The sequence below is a fragment of the Anomaloglossus baeobatrachus genome, chromosome 4, assembly GCF_048569485.1.
Source record: "Anomaloglossus baeobatrachus isolate aAnoBae1 chromosome 4, aAnoBae1.hap1, whole genome shotgun sequence".
NCBI lineage: Eukaryota > Metazoa > Chordata > Amphibia > Anura > Aromobatidae > Anomaloglossus > Anomaloglossus baeobatrachus.
Window position 1 is genome coordinate 29,202,303 of NC_134356.1, and position 24,591 is coordinate 29,226,893.

Here is a 24,591-nt window from a genome sequence, read left to right on the forward strand (position 1 = left end):
TGACTCCTGCACTAATCCCAGACTTTATTAAACCTTCATACCAGTCCTAGACTTTACATGACTCCTACACTAATCCCAGACTTAATTAAACCTTCATACCAGTCCTAGACTTTACATGACTCCTACACTAATCCCAGACTTAATTAAACCTTCATACCAATCCTAGACTTTACATGACTCCTGCACTAATCCCAGACTTTATCAGACCTTCATGACAGTCCTAGACCTTTCTTGACTCCATGACTAATCTCAGACTTTATCTGACCTTCATACCAGTCATAAACTTTACATGACTCCTTGACTAATTCCACACTTTATCAGACCTTTATACTGGTCTTAAGCGGGCTTTACACGCTGCGATATCGGTACCGATATTACTAGCGTGCGACCCACCCCCATCGTTTGTGCAACACGGGCATATCGCTGCCCGTCGTGCACAAAATCGTGCACCCCTGTCACACATACTTACCTGCATAGCGACGTTGCTGTGACCGGCGTACTGCCTCCTTTCTAAGGGGGCGGTCCGTTCAGCGTCACAGCGATGTCACTAAGCGTGCCTGTGTAATGCTTCTAGTCAGTCAGTCTCCAGTCTGCTACCTAGCTAGTTGTCAGGTCCTGAGCTCCTGTCCTATTATTCCTGTGTTCATCTCCAGTACTTGCCTATTCTTGCCGTACCTGCCTGTCTGGTCTGCCTCAGTCTATTGCTGCCTTGAGGCCCAGCTGCCACAGTCCCGGTCACTGCCCTGAGTGTGGTTATAATGCTGTGCTTTAGTAGATATTGTATATACTATGACATTTTTCCTTTTTTTTTCCCTTAGACAAATGAAATTTTGGAGCTGCAGAGGATGAGGATGAAGGAAGAGATCCGAGAGTACAAGTTTCGGGAGGCCAGACTCCTTCAGGATTACACTGAGCTGGAAGAAGAGAACATCACGTTACAGAAATTAGTGTCCACCTTAAAGCAAAACCAGGTATGAGTTAACTATGAGTCTCTAAAAGGAAAACGTCTTGGTTAGAACATGGATTAAAAAGTAGCACAATGCCAGTCAGCTGCTGCTAAAGCCGGCGGGATATTGTCGTGTTTTATGTGTTCTTGTTTTTGCTTCCTCTGGAAAATGATGTATTTGTTCCTCATTTGTGGTTTCTGCCAAAGTCACATCTTACTAAATCAAATAAAATTCGCCAGCAGTAGAAATTTTTAATTGTCTACAGTTGAAATTCTGCTTTCGATCTACTGAATTAATCTCACAATTTATTTCTTCAAAGGGGATCTGTCAGCAGGATTTCACAGCTTAAACTAGTATTTATATGTGCATGTAGCCCTTTCAAAGACAATTTCAGGCATACCTTTACATGGTCAGCCCGTTTGTCCGTTACTGAGAAATCAGCATTTTAATTAATATGTAAATGAGGCTGAAGTGCTATTTGTAGATCTGAAGCCTCCATCACTCCAGCTCTATTCTAAACTTGTACCTATGTATTGTAATGCCTTATTTTACCTGTAGGGGTGCTGCATGGAAATGGAATACTTGCTGCTGGTTTCCTCATAGAGAAGGCAGAGATTGTTTATTACCATCTCTGCCTTCCTAATCGCTATATACGCAGCGCTAAGCAAGTGCTTCCTCCTCTGGATCCAGCGGTCATGTGTTTATCAGGTTGGGATGAGGAAGCAGTATGTCATTGGTGGTATGGAAATAAGAAGGGATCAGGGCTCCAAGACTGGCCCACAGGCTAGGGGGGCCCTAACTATCCCTGTTTCCAGAAGGTAAGGCTATCTGGGCCACCTTCCTGGCCTTGCTCCTGGCCAGCCCTGATCTAATACCCCCTACCCCAGGAGACAAGAGGGGTTAAACCCATAGAAATAGATAAACAGTGGAAACCAAACCACGATCACTCACACTCATACAGAGGTATTAGACAGCAAGTGATAAGGAGGAAACAACAAAACGATTAGAGAATTCCACTACACTCCAAGCAGCACGCAGTATACTCTCCAGCAAACTGGGACATAACAGCACAGGGACCAGTTTAGAAAAAGCTATAGTTGGCATGGGAAGACAGATTCCACCATCTTAAAAAAGCGGGGAGCAAATGTTATAGGTTTCCAACAACATGTGATCCCAGAGGTAGACATAAGGCTAGCAGAGGTTAACTCTTGCTGGCCTGACCATTAATAAGCACACAGCCGGACGATGCCCAAGCCTGCCTGTGTAGCGCAGAAGCACCAGAGAAACCATAGGGTGGAGTGTCAGGATCTGTGATGTGAACAGCGTCTGATGCCGCCATGTCACTCCGCTAGTTTTGAATAAAACTCCGTGTGACACAGTAACATCATCAGTGTGGAATTATTACAAAAAGTATTGTCGTCATCCATGAATATTTAGCAAGTTCGTATGATGGAGCAAATACAAATAAATATTTTTCAAAAATTGTAAAGGAATTTTTTTTAATTGTTTCTAAAAATAATTAATTTATCAAGGTCATTTATAAAAATAATGAATTTTCCAAGGTCAGCATTTCGAGATTCCTAGCCCGGCACATGTGCATATATTTGGCAGCTGGATGACTCTTATAACACACAAGAGTTTAATTAGTAGATATATCAAATTTCATTCAAAAAATAGTATCTGGGCCTCGGGAGGATACTGAGTTCTCCGGAGGCAGCACCGACTCCAATTATCTCCTTTTAACAAATGGTCCTGTAAAAAAAATAAAAAGCCCAAAGATGGGAAACCAGAAGAATCTCGGACAATATATATATATATATATATATATATACATATATATATAAAAATATATATATATATATATACACACACAAAAAAAACCTCTTCAGAGAGAAAGAGGACTCTAGCGTCACCTATTGGATGTAGCAGTCCTGAAAGTCAATACCGACCCTTTAATGAGCCTTGCCATATGACTTAGGATAAGAAGCCAAACTAGATACTTTATTTGCAAAGACATGTTTCAGAGTGTTTTCCCCTCATCAGTGCAAAGCAGGAGATCTAAATTTGCAAAGCCGTGTTTGCCTCTCATCAGTGCAAAGCAGGAGATCTAAATTTGCAAAGACTTGATTCAGGGTGTTTATGGTGTCATATTTTATCCCTGGTGGTCTGGTATGGTAAAAATATTAATGGTAATATCCAATGTGTGTTATGCATGTACCTCACTCACAAACACAGATAGCGGCTGCACCTAACTGGTCCTCGTGCAGACTAAAAAAGACCCTAGCTGCAAAAGTAACAGCACCACGTTAGACCTGGCTCTCTGAAAGGCCGTCGAGGGGATTCTCGTGCCTCCTCAAGGACGAGAGGGGAGGCCACAAACTGCCTACATAGGGAAAGGAAGGTGCAGTAACAATCAGAAACCCCGAGGGAGATAAACTGAAGCAAGTTCTAATAAGGGGAAAGGATAAGGGTCTGGGAAAGAAAACACAATCTGCAGACAAGCCCACATAGAAGAATAGCCAGCAAGGAAATGCAGTGAAGGGAGAACATACAGTAATATCTAAGGTGCTCTAGAGTGGTTATGGGTTAATATGTAATATTCTAACAGTTTAGGGTGTCAAAGGTGTTAATAGTAATGTCTCATCTGTTCTACGGTAGCTATGGGTTAAAATGTAGTAGCACGGGAGGTCTAGGGGTTAGTTTTAAGATCCAAGGTGCTCTAGTGTGTTTATGGGTTAATATACATTATCCCTGGTTATCTAGGGTGATAAAATGGCTAATGGTAATATCCAAGCTGTTCTAGAATGGTAATAGATATGCATTATCCCTGGTGGTCTAGGGGTTAGATGGTAAAATTAATATCCATTGTTCTCTGGGTTAGGTATGGGTTCATATGTAATATATCTGATGGTGTAGAGTGGTAAAAGAGGTGATGGTAATATCCATAACACCTTACCATGTTTATGAGTTAGCCACCACTAGGGGGAGCTCTCTAGATATGCAGCCATTGTTTTATAAATGCTTATGTAAAGAGCTCCTCCTAGTGGTGGCTACAGACAGTGCATTCATTCTGTGGGGAAAGGTGGGGGTTCCCATAGTTCCCCCTATGAATGATGACATTCTGGTTGCTTGTAGCCACCACTAGGGGGAGCTCTCTAGATACGCAGCCATTGTTTTCTAAATCCTTATGTAAATAGCTCCCTCTAGTGGTGCCTACAGGCAGTGCATTCATTTCTTTCATAAAAGTTGGGGTTTCCCCAGTTCCCCCTATGAATGATGACATTCTGGTTGCTTGTAGCCACTACTAGGGGGAGCTCTCTAGATATGCAGCATTTGTTTTATAAATTCTTATGTAAAGAGCTCCCTCTAGTGGTAGCTAAAGGCAGTGCATTCATTTCTGTGGGGATAGAGGGGGTTCCCTCGGTTCCTCCTATGAATGATGACATTCTGGTTGCTTGTAGCCACCACTAGGGGGAGTTCTCTAGATATGCAGCCATTGTTTTATAAATTCTTATGTAAAGAGCTCCCTCTAGTGGTAGCTAAAGGCAGTGCATTCATTTCTGTGGGGATAGAGGGGGTTCCCTCGGTTCCTCCTATGAATGATGACATTTTGGTTGCTTGTAGCCACCACTAGGGGGAGCTCTCTAGATATGCAGCCTTTGTTTTATAAATTCTTATGTAAAGAGCTCCCTCTAGTGGTGGCTACAGGCAGTGCATTCATTTCTCCGGGGGAAAGGGGGGTTCCCCCTATGAATGATGATATTCTTGTTGCTTGTAGCCACCACTAGGGGGAGCTCTCTAAATATGCAGTCATTGTTTTATAAGTTCCTATGTATAAGGCTCCCTCTTGTGGTGGCTGCAGGCAGTGCAGTCAATTCTGTGGCAAGATGGGTGGGTTTCCTTCGATTCTCCGGACTGATTGTAGTTCGGATCCCCTCTCCAGCACCACCAGTTTTGATGCATAACTTATAGCGCCCGTGTCGTAATACCTGCTAATGACTCTTGATTTCCTGTTTTGACCCCTATAGGTGGAATATGAAGGCTTGAAACACGAGATAAAGCGATTCGAGGAGGAGACGGTGCTGCTGAACAGCCAACTGGAAGACGCCATTCGATTGAAAGAGATCTCGGAGCATCAGCTGGAGGAAGCCCTGGACACCTTAAAAAATGAGCGGGAACAGAAGAATAATCTCCGAAAAGAACTGTCCCAATACATCAACATCAACGACAGCATGTATAACAACCACATTAACATTGCGGTGGACGGGCTGAAATTCTCCGAGGACGGGGAGTCCAACAACGAGGACAAGATGAACGGTCACATCCATCCCCCGCTCGTCAAACTCAACGGTGACTATCGGACTCCTGCGGTTCGGAAGGGCGAGTCGCTGCATCCGGTCTCGGATCTTTTCAGCGAGCTGAATATTTCTGAAATGCAGAAGCTCAAACAGCAGCTGATCCAGGTGGGTGTCCGAGTCCAGAGATGTTCTGACAGCAAAGTCACATGATGGTGGTGATGTCATATGATCCCAGTGATGTCACCAGACTCTAGTGACATCACATGATCCCAATGATGTCACATAATCTCAAGGATGTTACGTGATCCAGGTGGTGTAACATGATCCCAGGGATATCACACGATACTAGTAATGTCATGAAACTCTAGTCACAGTATCACAGTGATGTCATATCATCCCCAGGACATCACATGATCCCTGTGATTTCACAAGACTCCAGTGATGTCACAGTATCCCAGTGATGTCACAGTATCCCAGTGATGTCACGCGATCCTCTTGACATCACATGATCACTGTGATTTCACAAAGCTCTAGTGATGTCACAGTGTCCCAGTGATGTCATATCATCCCCAGGACATCACATGATCCCTATGATTTCACAAGACTACAGTGATGTCACATGATCCCCAGGAAATCACATCATCACGGTGATTTCACAAAACACTAGTGATGTCACAGGGCCCCAGTGATGTCACATAATCCCCAGGACATCACATATCCTGGTGATTTCACAGAGCTCTAGTGATGTCACAGTATCCCAGTGATGTCACACGATCCCCATGACTTCACAGGATCCCGGTGATTTCACAAGACTCCAGTGATGTCACAGTGTTCCAATGATGTCACATGATTCCGGTGATGTCACAAAACTCCACTTATGTCTCAGTATCTCGTTGATATCACATGAACCCAGTGATGTCACATTATTCCACTGATGTCACACGGTGCTAGTGATGTCACATGATCCAGGTGATGTCAAAAGGCTCCAGTGATGTCAAATGATCTGTGAGGTCATCTGATTCCTATGATGTCACATGATCCCAGTGACGTCTCAAGTGTATGGTGTTATTATAGGGTCTCAGTGATGTCACAACACTCCAATGATGCCACATGATCACAGTGATGTCACAAGCCTCTAATGATGTCACATGATCCCGGTGATGTCTGTGATGTGGTAACTAATGGGCGGTATTATAGTTATCTTTTTATTATTATGATGGGTCATTGTACTATTGTGCTGTGGTAAAGGTGTGACAATAGATTTCTATGGCAATCTAGCAGTGCCGCTCCGATTCTCCCTGATGGACTCACCTACAGTACTTATGACACTGGTTCCACTCCCCAGACATTGTCACAAGGCTCCCAGACTGGTCCTCAGATTAGGGGGGCCCTAGCTATCCCTTATGTCAGAGTTACTTCTGAAGGTGAGGATGTCTGAGCCGCTAATTCTGGCCCTGCTCCTGATCAACTCTGATCTTATAGTCCCTCCCCCCTACCTCAGGGGAGGGCCAAGTGAATAGGGTTATAAAACTAGCAGAGATAGACAAACAGGAGAAACCAAAACTTTATCTCACAGCTCGCTCACACAGAGGTACAAGACAAAAAGATGTAAGGAGGAAAATAAGAGCAGGGAGACAACAACAAGACAACGAGAGAACTCCACAACAACTCCAAGCAACACACAATATAATCACCAGCAGGACTGGGAGACAACAACACACAGACCAACACAGCAATAAACTATAGTCGGCATGGGAAGACAGATTCCACCATCTTAAAAAGGTGGGGAGCAAACGTGATAGGTTTCCAACAACATGTGGTCAGAGAGGTAACCAGCAGGCTAGCAGAGGTTAACTCTTCTGACCACTGTTGAGCACATAACTGGTCAATGCCCAAGCCTGCCTGTGTAACTCAGAAACACCAGAGAAACCATCGTGTGGCATATCAGAATCTGTAGTGTGAACAGTGTCTGATGCCGCCATGACACTCGCCAAGTTTTGAGCAAAACTCCGTGTGACAGACATCATATCATTTCACTGATCGCACCTGATCACTGACTGCAGCAGTCATGTGATTAGCTGCAGCGGTATATATGCTGGAGCATGTGCTTAGATGGTGAATAATCACCTTGATTGGAAATCATCGGAGACTGGTGAGGACTTGCCCGGCATTCAGTGCTATATGAAAAAAAAGGTGAATATAATAGACAATCCCTTTAAATGTTCAGAATTTTTGCAATCTCTGACATTATTTTACTTTGTATGTTTGTGTGATTCTACAATATTAGCAATTTCCATAACAATTCTCTAAATTTTCTGTACTGCAGGCTACAGATAGTCATAATATCCTTGAAATGTCAACATAAAATCAGCACAACAGATAAAAGAGACATGAGAAGAACATAACAAGTCCTGAATACTGTTTACTTCCCACCAGCAGCAACTAAAACTCTTGTTACTGCAGAATTATAAGGCTCCAAATCGTTATTCATGGAAACTTCTACAGCCTTAGACCTCTTTTATTACAGAAATAGTAGAAAAAGTTGACAAAAAAGACTAATTGAAAATCAACAAGTCAGAACACCTATTTGAGATCAATTTAGAATACTTAAAGGGGACTAGTCACCAGGTAAAAAGTTGCCAGTTTTTTAATCTTTTTTTTATTACCATTTTCTCGGAATATTCCATTTTTAGTTTTTTTAAAATCCGACATATGGTTCCGGAGATATAAGCCTTTTTATTGAGTGCTAATTTTTTGGTGTTTACAAAGAAGAGGAGTGGCTAAAGACATGTGCCGTCCCCGTGCTTGGCAGCTACCGAGCCGCTCGGGTCCGGATCTTCAGTGGGTGGCTCGAGGGTCTCCCGACCCGGGAGTCCTGCGGTCACTTCGACCAAAAAGGGGCTGGCGGTTCAGGGACGTAGGTGTACGGCCGGAGCAGTGTTTAAGTTCGTGACGCCACCCATGGGTTGTGGTGAAGGTGGACACCACCGCTGCGGTTACGGGGCACCCGGGGGAGATGTTGCTCAGCAAGTTGTTAACCCCTCCGTGGGTAGTGATGGTGGCCCCGGGACCCGTTGGGGGAGCTGGTGCAGGGAGATGGGCAGCCGGAGGGCACTGATGTACTCACGATTATTAAACACACAAGTCTCTGGTAAACCAAGGTGATGGTGGTCGGTGCCCGCAGCCGGCTGCAGTCTGGTCCCCCACCCGGTTGGTGGTCTCTGTCTTTCTCCCGCACCTGTTTTGTGATGGTGGACTACCTGCACCTGCAATGTCAGGAGTCCGCTCCCCGGCTTGTGGTTGTCGGAGGAGCCCTTTGCCCGCAGACGCTGGCCCATGGGATCTTCTGCCGTGGTGGTAGCTGTCTATCCCCCTCGTTGGGCTTTTGTCTTCAGTCGGGACTTTGTGTGGGAAAGGACCTATAGTCCTAGCCACAATCAGTTAATTAGCTAGCCCCCAGTAGCTTCTGGACCTAGCTTCAGGGTCTGAGTACCCCCCTTTTGTGCTCCGGTTTCCGGGTCTGTTCCCCGGGTCGGTACCGGCGGGCCACTACCCTGTCCCGGTCCACCACGGTTCCACCGAGCCGTCTTCCCGGCTACTGTAGACAGAGGCCTCCGTATGCCTCTTAGCCAGAGGTACCAGGGCTCCTAACCCAGCACCTGTCAGTTAGTTGCAGACCTGACACACAGGCCTGCCTCCACTCTCCTTGAACTCTACAACTTGTCTGACTAGTTTTCCCGCCCCAGGCCATCCAAACTCCTCAATGTGCGTGTCCAACCGCCTGGCCACGCCCCCCTGGTGTGTCCATCAAGCTCTGGGGGAGGTGACTAAGGTTTAATTGGTTGGCTGCTGTCACCTTGTTAGGGGATTGGTGTAGTGCAGGGGACTACCTGTGACTACCTGGCTTGTCCAGGGCATCAAAGACACGCCCCCAGAGATTCCTGTAAGCCACGCCTCCTTGGAAAGAGCATTGAAATTAGCACTACATTAAAAAGGACCGTATCTCGGGAACTATATGGCCAAATTGAAAAAAATAAAAAACAGCATACTCAGGGGAAGAGTGGGAATAAAATAAGAGCAAAAACTGGCTGTTATTGACCTGGTGATAGGTTCTTTTAAATTATTTTTATGTACTTTTTGATTATTTAATACATAAGTGCTCATAAATCAAGTATCGCTGATGATCTAAGTAATGCCAAAAATCTTTTTTTCCAAAATGTATTTTCTGTTAATCATCTCAACAATACGTCTATGTCACGCGGTGACTACCAGGGTTGTGCCACATACGCGGGAAACCCCAGCAAGCACCGCAATACATAGGGTACACTATACAACGGTGGGCCCTGGCACTATGAAGAGGGGAGGAGGGTCACCTCCTAAATTCACCTGAGGCTGTTTCTGCACTCCCTAAAATCCCTATACGGGTTCTTTCACCTCGTCGCTGATCACGTGCCTATCCCTGTCTCTCCCTGGACTCAGCCATGTATAGTGCGCAGGGCAGTGGGAACGCTAGTCTTGCTTTAGATTAAAGACCCAGTGGAACGGACCAGAGGGGAAAAACCCAGAAGAACTAAGGGAGGGAAAAAACAACACAACTTCCACAGAGCAAATGTTCTCTGAATGGCTTCCTGGTCCACAGCTCACATGTTCCCTCTAGAGACAAGTAAAACAGAAACTATCACCAGTGATTACCTGGACTAGGAGGAAAGTCTTTATAGCAGAGCTAATTAGCAATAGAGAACAGCTGACTACACCTTTCATTCAGAGTTTCAGGAACCAGAGGATCTACTTAACCCTAGCAGCACTGGACAAAGGAGTATTAACCTGGGCAAAAGTATATAAAGCCCTACGCTATGATCTCTTGACACCAGAAATAAGAGGGACCACTCTCCGTCGGGGTACCCTCGTGACAGGTTATTTACATAACTTGCGATTTTTATTTTTCCCTACTTGCGGCACAAAAAAATCATCAACAAAAAACACAAGAAAAAAAATGCTAATGATGAATTGGTCTGTTGTTTTGTCCTTCAGAAAAATGTCATTCCGATTGGATACAAGAAGGTGAACCTTTTATGGTGGAGTCTAGTCTACTGGAGTAGCATGTTATGGACATTTGTCTTCTTCCATCCATCAGGATGACAAGACCTCAAGACCTTCTGCAAGCCTTTGTGCTTTATGACAGAAAAGTTGAAAATGTCAGGCTGCCAGCAGGGGGAGCTGGAGTTCTGCAGGGAAAGACACTACACAGAGCTGAATGAGCAATTAGGAGAACTCCCAGTGTGTGCTGATGTAGTGTCTGCCAGCATCAGCCGGACGGCTGAAGCTGTTGGGCATGCGGGGGATGGTCAGACGGGTCCAGGTCATACACAGTATGGGCAGCAAGACCGGAGGAACTAGCAATGGAGGAGTCGAGATCAGGCCGAGGTCGGTACCAGAGGAAACAACCGAATGGGTAGGTAGGAGAGGGGGAAACAACCGGGGCTATTGTGGGAAGGAAGGAGGTGGGACAGAGGAATAGCAGAATGACTAGGGGACAGAACACAGACAGAGGCTTAGGGCACAGAGAGGGAAGGGATCAAGATCACACTTACAGGGACCAGCACTCACAGGCAAAGCAGCGCTAAGCTTTCAGCTTTTAAGGCATCCAGGCTCCGGAAGTGACGCCCGGGAGAAGGCTCCGCCCCATAGCCATGTGGACGGGGAGGCGAACCATGACAGAAAAGCCTTAAATAGTTTGGGATAATTAGAGCTGGAGCAGACACAATGATTCCACCACGTTGTCCTTTAGTGCTTCGGAGTCCACCCTTACTCAGACCTGATGGTATTGACTTGGTGAATTCTCTGCTTCCTGCGGGAAACCTGTCCAGAGGTACTGATGCTGGTCGTACTTGAATACAATAATCAGCTCTACTGTCCTCAAGGTGGAAAGAGACAAAACAATTGACCAAGTCCAGCAATGTGAACCTCTTGGAGGTTGGTGGGATTTGTGATACCAGGATATGGAGAGTAGGAACTAGAGCTGTCTCTGAAATTGTTACGCCATGCAGATCATGGACTATTCTGTATGGCAAACTAGTCCTGAAAAGGCCCTTATCCTTTAGTGTTTCTTGATTATGACTCTGGTCATGAAATGCTCCTCAGGTTTCTGAAGAATAGTCTATACCACACAAATTCCCATCTCCACGCTCTTAGCTACCCAACGACTCAAGACGTTCATAAACTCACAACCTGACATATGACACTGTCTGTGTCCTCACTTTATAATCCTACACTGCTTGAAGAAGGGGGTTCCCTTAGGTACTGCATGAGGCCTACTAAGATGCTTCATATGTCTTCCAAGTTTTGGTAAAAACATTGGGGTCATTTAGTAGAGCTGGAAGAATCCCGCTATTGTGATCTGCCCTGAAGAGGACCACCTGGCTTGATACAAGTAAAATATAGCTTTGTACCGTGTTAGCCAGTAGAGATAAAAAAAAAATGTTTAAAAGAACTGAGAGTCCTCAGTGGTTGATACCTTTTTATGGCTAACTGAAAAGATGGTAATAATTGCAAGGTTTCGAGACTACTCAGGTCTCTTCATCAGGCTCAATATAACACAAAATCTGAAGAGTCACATATTTATACACAACAGGACTTAGAATAGTGCAGTAAAAAAAAAAAAAAGTTATATAAAACAGAACTATCACTATTGCAGGGGGGCAAACTGTTGTGGCCATAAATATTGCTGCAGTTCAGTGTGAAAGTTTTATTGTCCTCTGATCAGGGTCTGGTCCGGGCTGTGACACGCTCGGATGGTCAGAGGAGCACATCTTTTAACTGATGTAAAAAGACATGAATCCATGAGACACATTCATTCCTTCTCTGAATGTGTCAAAGGTCATCATAAGTTTGTACTCCCAGAGTCTCCTATCTCTATGGGACTTGAAATTTCCTTTCAATACCAGCAATTTCATGTCCATGATGCTGTGGTCTGAGTTACAAAAATGTTTGGCCACAGGTAGATCCATCCTTTTTTCTCTAATTGTGTGGCGGTGAGAATTCATCCTTGTCCTGAGCTGTTGTCCGGTCTCCCCTACATACAGACCCCCAGTTGGACATTTGGTACATATAATTAAGTACACCCCATTGGTTGCAGTGCAGCTGAAGGTACCTGGGATCTTGTAGTCCTGATGTGATCTGGGAATCTTTATCTTGTCCGTTGTCCATATTAATGGACAGGTCTTACTTTTTTTCTGGTTGCAGGGAAATGTTCCTGTTGGTGTTGGAGAGGACAGGGAGCTTCGGACAATGATGCTTCTTAGATTCGGGGGCTGTCTAAAACACAGAAGTGGGGGGTCTGGAAAAATAGATTTTAACCGGGCATCTTTTTGCAGTAATGGTTGTAGTTTCCGTGCAGCTCCTCTAAACACCTCCAGATATGGATTGTAGGTGACTACAAGAGGGACCCGAGTGTTTTCTTCTTTAGTTGTATAATGTAGGAGATGGTTTCTTGATATTCTGGTGGCTCTTGTAATCTGGTTTTCAATTGTTCTTGGGTGGTAGCCTTGATTCAGAAAGGTCTTTCTGAGGCCCTCAAGGTGATTGTCTCTATCTGTACTGTTGGAACATATCCGATTGTACCTGATAGCCTGGCTGTATACAATAGAGTTTTTTATGTGTTTTGGATGAAAACTGTCCCATTTCAGGTATGTTGGACGGTCAATTGGCTTCTTGTACAGGGATGTCTCTATTTCATTGTTCCGTAGTTTAATGATGGTGTCCAAGAAGTTGATTTCCGTGCGGCAGTAGTTGAGTGTTAGGTTGATGGTGGGATGAAACTGATTAAAGTGTTCATGGAAGGTCTTCAGCTGCTGCTCAGACTCTGTCCAGATGATTAAAATATCGTCAATGTAACGGTCGTAGGCCAGAGGCCTGATAGGACAAGAGGATAAAAAGTCACTCTCAAGCTTGGCCATGAAAAGATTTGCATATTGTGGTGCCATTTTGCTTCCCATTGCAGTCCCAGTCTCCTGTAGATATATACTATACAAAGGATAAGGCTGCACATCAAACATAGATAATGGTATAATGCCTCAAGCATATGGAAAAATATTGGAATATACAATGAAAAATGCTACTTGCTAATTTGAACATGTGAATAATGAATTGCATACCTGCTATGAATATTAGGAAAAAGGAGATATTTAGCAATCGCATTGATCAATGTAACTGAGCCCCAAAGCCTCGTCAAGGCATATCTCTATATTGGGGTCCCTAGCTCTGTGACCCTAACTGTGTGTCATCTCATTGCAATTAAAAACTGCTATGGGTGGAGAGGGGTAACTAAGGACTTTCTTATATAGGAGATGGAAAAAACATGGCCGAAAGGGGCGGAGCTGTGTTCACATTCAGAAAAAAAAACTACATATAACTGAATAGGATAACTGAAGTGAGCACTAATATATATATTTTTTTTTGAATGTGAACACAGCTCCGCCCCTTTCGGCCATGTTTTTTCCATCTCCTATATAAGAAAGTCCTTAGTTACCCCTCTCCACCCACAGCAGTTTTTAATTGCAATGAGATGACACACAGTTAGGGTCACAGAGCTAGGGACCCCAATATAGAGATATGCCTTGACGAGGCTTTGGGGCTCAGTTACATTGATCAATGCGATTGCTAAATATCTCCTTTTTCCTAATATTCATAGCAGGTATGCAATTCATTATTCACATGTTCAAATTAGCAAGTAGCATTTTTCATTGTATATTCCAATATTTTTCCATATGCTTGAGGCATTATACCATTATCTATGTTTGATGTGCAGCCTTATCCTTTGTATAGTATGTATTTTTTGGCTTCCACTCATAATATATATATTAGTGCTCACTTCAGTTATCCTATTCAGTTTCCTGTAGATATATGTCATTGTCAAATGCAAAGTAATTATGGGTGAGGATGAATGTTGTAAGCTTCACCACAGAATTGGCATCAGTTCCTGTATTTTCCAGGAAAATTTTGCAGGCATTCAATCCATCCTGGTGTGGAATATTCGAGTACAAGGATTCCACATCCATGGTAGCAAGGATGGTTCCCTCTGGAAGAGGACCTATTGCTGATAGTTTTTTCAATAGGTCAGTAGTGTCCTGGATGGAGCTGGTTGTATCCCTTACCAAGGGTTTAAGGATACCCTCTACCCATCCAGAGACTTGTTCAGTGAGGGTGCCCACACATGAAATGATGGGTCTTCCTGGGTTTCCAGATTTGTGAATTTTGGGAAGCATGTAGAACATGCCTATTCTTGGACTCACCGGTATCAGTTCATCAGTTCTTATGGATATGTCAGGCAGACAAGAGGCCAACTTGTTAAGTTCCTTGTAATAGTCCTGTGTAGGGTCAGACTCCAATTTCTTATAGTAGCGTGTGTCCATCAGTTGTCTGTGTGCTTCCTTCATGTAGTCTGATTTGTTCATCATGACTATTGCACCCCCCTTGTCTACAGGTTTAATGATGATTTCTTTGTTGGTTTTCAAAGATTTTATGGCCCTTCTCTCCTGGGCACTGATGTTGGATGGTTGCCTCCTGTGTGTGTCTAGGAAAGTGGATTTTACCAAATGTCTGAAAGTGTCTATGTAGTTATCCAGATGAGGGTTGCGTCCTGGTGGAGGTGTCCAATCTGATCTTTTGAAAATCTTTTGACATGAAATTGCTGGTATTGAAAGGAAACTTCAAGTCCCAGAGAGATAGGAGACTATGGGAGTACAAACTTATGATGACCTTTGACACATTCAGAGAAGGAATGAATGTGTCTCATGGATTCATGTCTTTTTACATCAGTTAAGAGATGTGCTCCTCTGACCATCCGAGCGCGTCACAGCCCGGACCAGACCCTTATCAGAGGACAATAAAACTTTCACACTGAACTGCAGCAAAATGTATGGCCACAACAGTTTGCCCCCTGCCATAGAGATAGTTCTGTTTTATATAACTTGTTGTTTTTTTACTGCACTATTCTAAGTCCTGTTGTGTATAAATATGTGACTCTTCAGATTTTGTGTTATACCATGCCTGATGAAGAGACCTGAGTAGTCTCGAAAGCTTGCAATTATTACCATCTTTTCAGTTAGCCATTAAAAGGTATCAACCACTGAGGACTCTCAGTTCTTTTAAACAATTTTTTTTTTCACCTGGCTTGAGAAATATGACCTTCTCGACCTCTTGTCTATTCTTTTAAGATCTTCCAAAGGGAACCTAAAAAGGTCATCCCTCCCCCCAGAAGGGTTACCTCCAGATGTTATATTTCCGTACATGTGTGAACATTACAGTCCCTTCTTCTCCATTTTGTCTCCTTGTTCATTTGGTGAACATAATATTGGTTTTTTACTTACTTCATTTTTTTTCTATTTTTGTCAACTTTTGTGGTTTCCTTCTATAACATTTGCCCTAATTTAATGAGGCACAGAACAATCAAAATTGCAAATTCAGCAAGAAGACTTTTCCGTTGAAATGAAGAACAGAAAATGGATTTTAGGGAAGAAGCTTCTTGACATTACTTAGATCATACACTGTATTTATGAGCAATAGTGTAAGAAATAATTAAATAAGTGAATGGAACAAGTGTTCTGATTGGCTCTTCTGTCTTGTCACATTTTCATTGGTCATCATTTTTCATCAATTTCTACAATAAGGAATGCTCAGCAGTCACCATCTGCCGGCATCCTACGTCTCTCTCTGATTTTGTCAGTTTGAAAGCTACAAACTGCCAACTGTAGAATGTTCGGAAGTTTGAATTTTTTTAAAATTCTGCAGCAACATTGTTTTAAAGAGAAACATTTTTTGTTGCCTATAATAATAATAATAATAATTTTATTCATTTATATAGCGCTATTAATTCCACAGCGCTTTACATACATTGGCAACACTGTCCCCATTGGGGCTCACAATCTTGCCTATAGCAACAATCAACAGCACAGTAGAACCTATAAATGCTGTTTTTTAGCAGTTTGTGGCATTTTAATATTTTTTTTTCTCACATGTTTATGTGTATTATTTATTTTTTTATATTATTTATTAATATTTTTTTTTAGAGTTGCCTTTTTGACTCGTGATTCCATGAAAAATTTGGAGATCGCATGATATATGAAAACCTTTAATGGCAAACAGGCAATTTAACAGAAACCCCACGTTTTTTTTTGTGGGGGGCGGGGGATGCTTATTTTTTTTTTTTACACTTTTGGGGTTTTTTTGTGTCTTTTTGCTTTCAGGATGGCATTTTTTTTTATACTTTGTGGCTTTTTTTGTTTTCCAAAATAGACACATTGATTCTTCTTTTGGATCTTAAAAAATATAATAATATAATAATAATAATAATAATAATAATAATATAACTAAACTCAAAATATATATTGTGCTCCTCGGTGGCATTTTTGGAAGAACAATGTAGGAGGAATCTTGACATCACATGATCTATGAATTATATGACTTTAAAAAAGGTACCCAAAAGCTACAGAAAAAGTGCCAGAATAAAAAGGCACAATTTTAAATGTATTTTATGGGCTGGGAAAGTATGTGTGACGGTCGCCTTTGATAAATGAGGTCCATCTGTGTTACATGTTTCCATTGGTTGCCAGGGTACAAAAATAGGAACCATCCAAAATTGGAACCAGTATATGTCAGGAAATCGTGTCAGCAAAGGATGCAGTGTAACGAGGCACGTCTGACACATGGCTCCATGGCCAGGGAATGCTGATTTAGGACTGTCACATGAAACCTAAAGATGTCGGATATTTATGGCATATCCACATGTGTCTAAAAAATGGGGCCCTGTCTCACCCCATAGGAAGTGGAGAGGAACTGGTAGAGTTGAGCAAAATCATCCTCAGGACACACGTTTTTTTCGTGGCAGTCGGAGTAGATCTCTGGAATCCTCTTCCTACTCGCCCGCATTCTCCAATGGTGATTAGTCAGGCCTGGCACAACGTCATGCCTACGTCAACTACTTCACATCAGACCTGCTTATTTGAGAGGAGGTTGGTCTGGTGGCCACAGTCTTCCACCATTGCACTTTTTCCTTCAGGGCACCTTGATTTTGGACTGCGGTTTTCGATGAAATGTGGACCCAGGTCCCACACACCGTCTAGCATAGAGAGGAAAGGGTACATTTGACAAGATTCGTTTGGTCCAGTTGTAGTTTGAATGAGACATTATGCAATAAATACAATATACAAACTTTAGTTCTACGGTAGAGAGAGTTGGGGTCCTGGGCAATTGCCCAGTTTGCACCTCCCCTAACGCCGGTCCTGGTTCTACATGTCTTACACCTACAAGCTGTCCAACATATCTAAGGCCGATTTCACACATCTGTGCCGAAGAATAAAACATGATTAACTGACCAAGCGCGGACCTCCTACAGGGTACAGGCCTCCTAGAGGGTACAGGGTACCACCCACAGGGTACAGACCTTCTACCGGGTACCACCCACAGACCTCCACAAGGTACTGAACTTCTACAGGGTACCACCCACAGGGTACAGATCTCCTACATAGTACAGAGTACCACCCACAGGGTACAGACCCAAAGAATGAAACATGATTAACTGACCAAGCGCGGACCTCCTACAGGGTACAGGCCTCCTAGAGGGTACAGGGTACCACCCACATGGTACAGACCTCCTACAGGATACTACCCACAAGGTACAGACCTCCTACCGGGTACAGGGTACCACTTACAGGGTACAGACCTCCTAAAGGGTACAGACCTTCTACCGGGTACAGGGTACCACCCACAGACCTCCACAAGGTACTGAACTTCTACAGGGTACCACCCACAGGGTGCAGAGCTCCTACAGAGTACAGGGTACCACCCACAGGGTACAGATCTCCTACATGGTACAGAGTACCACCCACAGGGTACAGACCTCCTACAGGGTACATAGTACCACCCACAGGGTACAGACCTCCCATAGGATACTACCCACAAGGTACAGACCTCCTACCAGGTACAGGGTACCACCTACAGGGTATAGACCTCCTAAAGGGTACAGACCTTCTACCGGGTACAGGGTACCACCCACAGACCTCCACAAGGTACTGAACTTCTACAGGGTACCACCCACAGGGTACAGAGCTCCTACAGAGTACAGGGTACCACCCACATGGTACAGATCTCCTACATGGTACAGAGTACCACCCACAGGGTACAGACCTCCTACAGGGTACAGAGTACCACCCACAGGGTACAGACCTCCCATAGGATACTACCCACAAGGTACAGACCTCCTACCAGGTACAGGGTACCACCTACAGGGTACAGACCTCCTAAAGGGTACAGACCTTCTACCGGGTACAGGGTACCACCCACAGACCTCCACAAGGTACTGAACTTCTACAGGGTACCACCCACAGGGTACAGAGCTCCTACAGAGTACAGGGTACCACCCACAGGGTACAGACCTCCTACAGGGTATCACCCACAGGGTACAGACCTCCAATAGGGTACAGAGTACTACCCACAGGGTACAGACCTCCCACAGGGTACAGGGTACCAACCACAGGGTACAGACATCCTACAGGGTACAGAACTCTTACAGGATACCACCCACAGGGTAAAGATCCACAGAAATACAAGGATCCAAGGAAGGAGCCCCTAAAAGCTCCCATAGACACCAAACTAAAGTTGACCAAAGGATCAGATTTCAGCTAGCCCAACCATCTAATGCGGACCTACCAATTTTATAGGGGGTCTTTCGACTTTCCCCTGACAGATGATACAATGGGAAATACCCTTTTTATTCACTGCAGTGAAAAGTGTTTAGAAACTTTCTCAGTCACCAAAGTATATATCTAGTGTAATCCAGTGAATAGAAGAGGGGGAGGAGGGGGATGCAGCTGCAGTTTTCATTCTGTGTCTGTTAGACTGCACGCTTTTAGGGAGAAGAGGCGGACATTTCAGCTTTAGATAGGCTTTTACACTATTCTCAGATAGACTTACATTTTCTTAGAGTTATTTTTTTTACAGGAAGGAATTACTGTTTACTTGGTGCGCTCAATACTTCCCTGTTGACATCATTGATTTCAGCATGTAGATAATGAACCAAGGTTACTATAAATATACTGTAGACTGCAAGCTCCCGGGGGCTACAATTCAATTCTACAGTATGCAAAAGAATGAACGTATGACATCCTCATTTAACCTCTTAAAAAGAAAATATTCTATTTTACTAAAGTAAAACATAATCTCAAGGAAATTAAGCAGTTTAAGAGGTGTGTATACTTTTGCAACAATTAATGTAAAATAATAAGCAGCTTTATTTATATTCTTAGCGATCTCCTACCATTTCTTTGTAGTCTGTGACGTACATAGTTCTGCATAGGAGCTGTATACCCAAAATTTAATGTAACCGACTCCGATCACGAGAATAGAAGTCCCGAGACTCCCGTTAAAATGGAGCAATGGTTGCGCATGTGCATTGCTGGTCCTTTCCATAGAGGTGATAGATGTCACGCGGTGTCTGGCTCAAAACTTGCCAAATGTCAGAACTACTTCTGACGCTGTTCACACAGCAGAGTAAGACACTCCACACGATGCTGCAGTTGAGTTGCACAGACAGGCTCGGGCGTCAACCAGATGTGCTCATGTTAGTAATCGGGCTTCCAGGAGTTAATGTCTGCTAGCCTGTGGATTACTGCTTGAGTCACATGTTGCAGGAGACCCATCACAGTTGCCTCCACCCTTTTTTAAGGTGGTGAAGCCTGTTCTCCCATGCCGATAATAGCTTTATGCGATATCAATCCTTGTGCTTTGATGTCCTGTTGCTGGGGCACTTCTGTATGCTGTTTGGTGTGTTGTGGACATGCTCTTGTTGTCTTATTATTTCCTTCCGATCGTGTGTTGTCTATAACTCTGTGAGTGATTGTTGTGAGTTTGAGTTTTCGTTTTCCCCCTGTCTGTTTATTTGGGTGGGATTAATCATTCTTGTCCCGGCCCTCTCTTGGGTGGAGCAAGGGGGTCCAATAGGCAAGGGTTGTTCAGGAGCTAGGGCAAGGAAGGCGGCCCAAACATTGTCACCTTCAGATGTATCTCTAGGATCAGGGTCAGCCGGAGTTCCCATAGACTGAGGGCCAGTTTAAGCTCCCCTGTTCCTAGGGATCAGGTCTGACCCAATGACAATAGACATCTGTCCCAGTCGCAATGTGTGAACACCACTCTATTAAAGAAGGGGACTTAGGACCACTGTCTCATGATCTCATGGAGGTTCCAGTGGTCGGAAGCAGAAACAGCATAAATATGAAATAATGCTGAAGCTTACAGCTGCCTAATACGAAGCCGAATTTAAAGGCATCGCTTCATGAGATTTATGACCTTTAAATATACAAGCTAGACACCTAAATGTAACGTCAGCAGCCATTATCTTCTCCCTGAAGCACAAACACTCAGCAGTATTTTACGGTCTATTCCTGTGGCTGCACAAGCTGAGCTATATTCTAGAGCAGGGGTGTCAAACTCATTTTCACTGAGGGCCACATCAGCATTATGGCTGCCTTCAAAAGGGCTGCTGGTAATTGTAAGGGCTCATGCAGAGCTCCATGCAACACAGTACGAGCATAGACTGCAATGCACGAACTGGCCAATTGCTATAAGAGAGCTGTTCCTGGGTAGTAGGGCTATATGAGAGCTGCCCCTGGGTAGAGGGGCTATATGAGAGCTGTCCCTGGGTAGAAGGGCTATATGAGAGCTGTCCCTGTATAGAAGGCCTGTATGAGAGCTGTCCCTGGATAGTACAACTATACGAGAGCTGTCCCTGGGTAGAAGGCCTGTATGAGAGCTGTCCCTGGGTATATGGGCTATATGAGAGCTGTCCCTGGGTAGAAGGCCTGTATAAGATCTGTCCCTGGGTAGAAGGGCTGTACGAGAGCTGTCCCTGTGTAGTAGGGCTATATGAGGGATATTTCTACGTTGAAGAGCTGTAAGAGAGCTGGCCCTTGGTAATAGGGCTGTGCGAGAGCTGTCCCTGGGTAGTAAGGCTATATGACAGCTGTCCCTGGTTAGTAGGTCTATAAGAGAGCTGTCCATGGATAGTAAGGTATATAAGAGTTTTCCCTGGGTAGTAGAGTTATAAGACAGCTGTTCCTGGGTAGAAGGGCTGTATGAGATAGTGATGTGTCGGTCGCTAACGATCCGACACAAAGATCCGGCTCCCTGCAGTGAACGACAGGAGCCGGATAACTAGTGTGAGCCACTAAAAATATCTAAACGGCTCTTTTCGCCGTCAAACCCCGCCCACCCACAGCTAAACTCCGCCTACTCAGCAACATAATTGGCCTCTTGTAAGTGGGCGGGGCTTAGTCGCGGGTGGGCGGGGCTTTGGCGGCGTTGCTATAATCTTAAATATGTGTTCACCTGGGGTGAACACATATTTAATAAGGAGCCGAGAACGATCTGAAAGATCCGGCTCTTTTTGGTGAACGGAGCCATAGGAACCGGATCACCAAAAAGAGCCGGACTGCCCATCACTAGTACGAGAGCATTCCCTGGCCAGTAGGGCTATATGAGAGCTTTCCCTGGGTAGTAGGGCTATACAAGAGCTGTCCCTGGGTAGAAGGGCTATACAAGAGCTGTCCCTGGGTAGAAGGGCTATATGAGAGATATTCCTACGTAGAAGAGCTGTAAGAGAGCTGACCCTAGGTAGTAGGGCTATAAGAGTGCTGTCCATGGATAGTAGGGTATATGAGAGATGTCCCTGGGTATTAATGCTGTACGAGAGCTGTCCCTAGGTAGTAGAGTTATAAGAGAGCTGTCCCTGTGTAGAAGGGCTGTACGAGAGCTTTCACTGGGTAGAAGGGCTATACGAAAACTGTCCCTGAGTAGTAGGGCTATACGAGAGCTGTTGCTAGGTAGAAGGGCTGTATGAGAGCTGTCCCTGGGTAGAAGGGCTGTATGAGAGCTGTCCCTGGGTAGAAGGGCTATACAAGAGCTGTCCCTGGGTAGAAGGCCTGTATGAGACCTGTCCCTGAGTAGTAGGGCTATACGAGAGCTGTTCCTAGGTAGAAGGGCTGTATGAGAGCTGTCCCTGGATAGAAGGGCTGTATGAGAGCTGTTCCTAGGTAGAAGGGCTGTATGAGAGCTGTCCCTGGGTAGAAGGGCTGTATGAGAGCTGTCCCTGGGTAGAAGGGCTATATTAGAGCTCTCCTTGGGTTGAAGGGCAATAAGAGAGCTATTCCTGTCACCAGTGGTAAGCATTACACGGAAGGGGACGCCACATTAATGTTTACGTTCACTCAAAGCACACTGATATTTTAAAACGGCAAGGAATAAAAATACAAAAGTGTACTTGTGTTCTTTAATATAACCCAATTGATGTTTTTTTTGTTTGTAGGTGGAACGCGAGAAGGCTATTTTGCTGACCAACCTGCAAGAGTCTCAGACTCAGCTGGAACATACGAAAGGAGCCTTAACGGAGCAACACGAGCGGGTCCATCGACTTACAGAGCACATGAACACAATGAGGAGGCTAAACACTAGCAAAGACATGGATTCCGATAAAGCTAAAGTTTCGGGAGAGGAGACCCATGACTACGAAGTGGATATCAATGGATTGGAGATCTTAGAGTGTAAATATAAAGTAGCTGTGACGGAGGTGATAGACCTCAAAGCGGAACTCAAAGCCTTAAAAGAAAAATACAATAAACATATAGAGAGCTACACGGAGGAGAAGTTAAAGTTGGACTTGAGAATCCAAATGTATGACGAGCAAGTAACAGGTCTTGAGAGGGCGAGTACGGAGAGCGGAGAAAAACTATTTCTTATGGAGAAGGAGCTTCACATTATGACTGCTATCGCAAATGAAACTCATAATACCCTTAATACAGCTCAAGATGAGCTTGTGACTTTTAGTGAAGAACTGGCCCAACTCTACCACCATGTTTGTCTATGTAACAATGAGACACCAAATAGAGTTATGTTGGACTACTATAGGCAAAGTAAGGGGACTCGTAGTGGAAATTTGAAAGGTCCTGATGACCTTCGAGGACTTCTATCGCCAAGGCTAGCAAGGAGAGGCATGGCTTCTCCTGTAGAGGCCAGAAGTCCGTGTGAACCAGTACCAAAAGATAGCATAGACCCCAGCAAAGAGCCTCTCCTTCAAAAGTCTGCTACTGTATCCCCTGTCATTACTGCCCCTCCATCCTCCCCGGTATCGGACTCTAGCGATATTCGTAAAGAGCCAATGAACATCTACAACCTCAATGCCATTATCAGGGATCAAATCAAACACTTACAGAAGGCCGTGGACAGGTCATTACAGCTGTCACGTCAGCGCGCCGCAGCTAGAGAACTAGTGCCCATGATCGATAAAGACAAAGAAGCCTTAATGGAGGAGATTCTCAAACTGAAGTCTCTGCTTAGTACCAAACGGGAGCAAATTGCAACCCTTAGAGCCGTATTAAAAGCAAACAAACAGGTAATATCTCCAACGTGACCCTCAGGTTCTTCAAAACCCTAGATACAGAAGAGGTCCTTCCTCACCTTTCCTTTTGGTTGGACATACCCCAAGTTGACCAGTTTAGGAAGATTTTTTTTTTGCAATATTCTGATAGGAGATGTTTATATTATATTGTGTATTGTTGTCTACTAGTAGTTTTGATGTGGAATTGCTGCTTGTCAAGGCATTAAATTTGGTAAACATTTTGGTAAGAAATTGAAGTCCTACGAAATTTATGGAAAGGTGGATACATCTCTACATTATGCAGTATATTTTATTGTGTAGGGTCAGTTTTATTGTAACACTGTCAAAGGTTAGGGTCCGTATTAAGGCTACAACCAAAACTGAACATCACAGGGTTCTTTGGAGAAGGACAACAGGGGAATGGCTCGGGTTACAGCTGTAATATGGATCCTAAAATTAGGCCCTATCTGGTAAACTGGTGGGTGTAGTCTATCAACTCTTTTTATGCACCACGCTAAAAGACTAGCTTTGTATACAGAGAAGAGCAGGCCATATCTCAGGAACATAGAGGCGCAGAAACAAAAGGAAAACAACGCCACATTCAGGAGAACAGCGGCATTTACATCAGATAAAAAGATATACTGTACATACTGTATATAGTTAACGTGACAGGAGCTCTATAAAGATAAATAAAATCTAATCCTGAACTATCTTTACTTTGCCTTTGAGTGAGCACTACCATGCTCTGGTGCTTGCTACTCGTAACTAGTGATGAGCGGGCACTACCATGCTATGTTGCTCGCTACTCGTAACTAGTGATGAGCGGGCACTACCATGCTCGGTACTCACAACTAGTGATGAGTGAGCACTACCATGCTCGGGTGCTCGGTACTGGTAACTAGTGATGAGTGAGCACTACCATGCT

At 44.2% G+C, this 24,591-nt stretch overlaps 1 protein-coding gene across 14 annotated transcripts in view; it reads left to right on the forward strand.

Moving 5' to 3' along the window:
• Positions 1–24,591, forward strand: part of BICD1 (BICD cargo adaptor 1) — a 203,949-nt gene that overhangs the window by 118,377 nt on the left and 60,981 nt on the right. For all 14 annotated transcript variants that reach the window (XM_075344176.1, XM_075344177.1, XM_075344178.1 and 11 more), the window contains exons 3-5: positions 819–971; positions 4,976–5,410; positions 22,599–23,681. In XM_075344176.1, the coding sequence (XP_075200291.1) occupies positions 819–971; positions 4,976–5,410; positions 22,599–23,681 (1,671 nt within the window). The remainder of the gene's footprint in view (positions 1–818; positions 972–4,975; positions 5,411–22,598; positions 23,682–24,591) is intronic.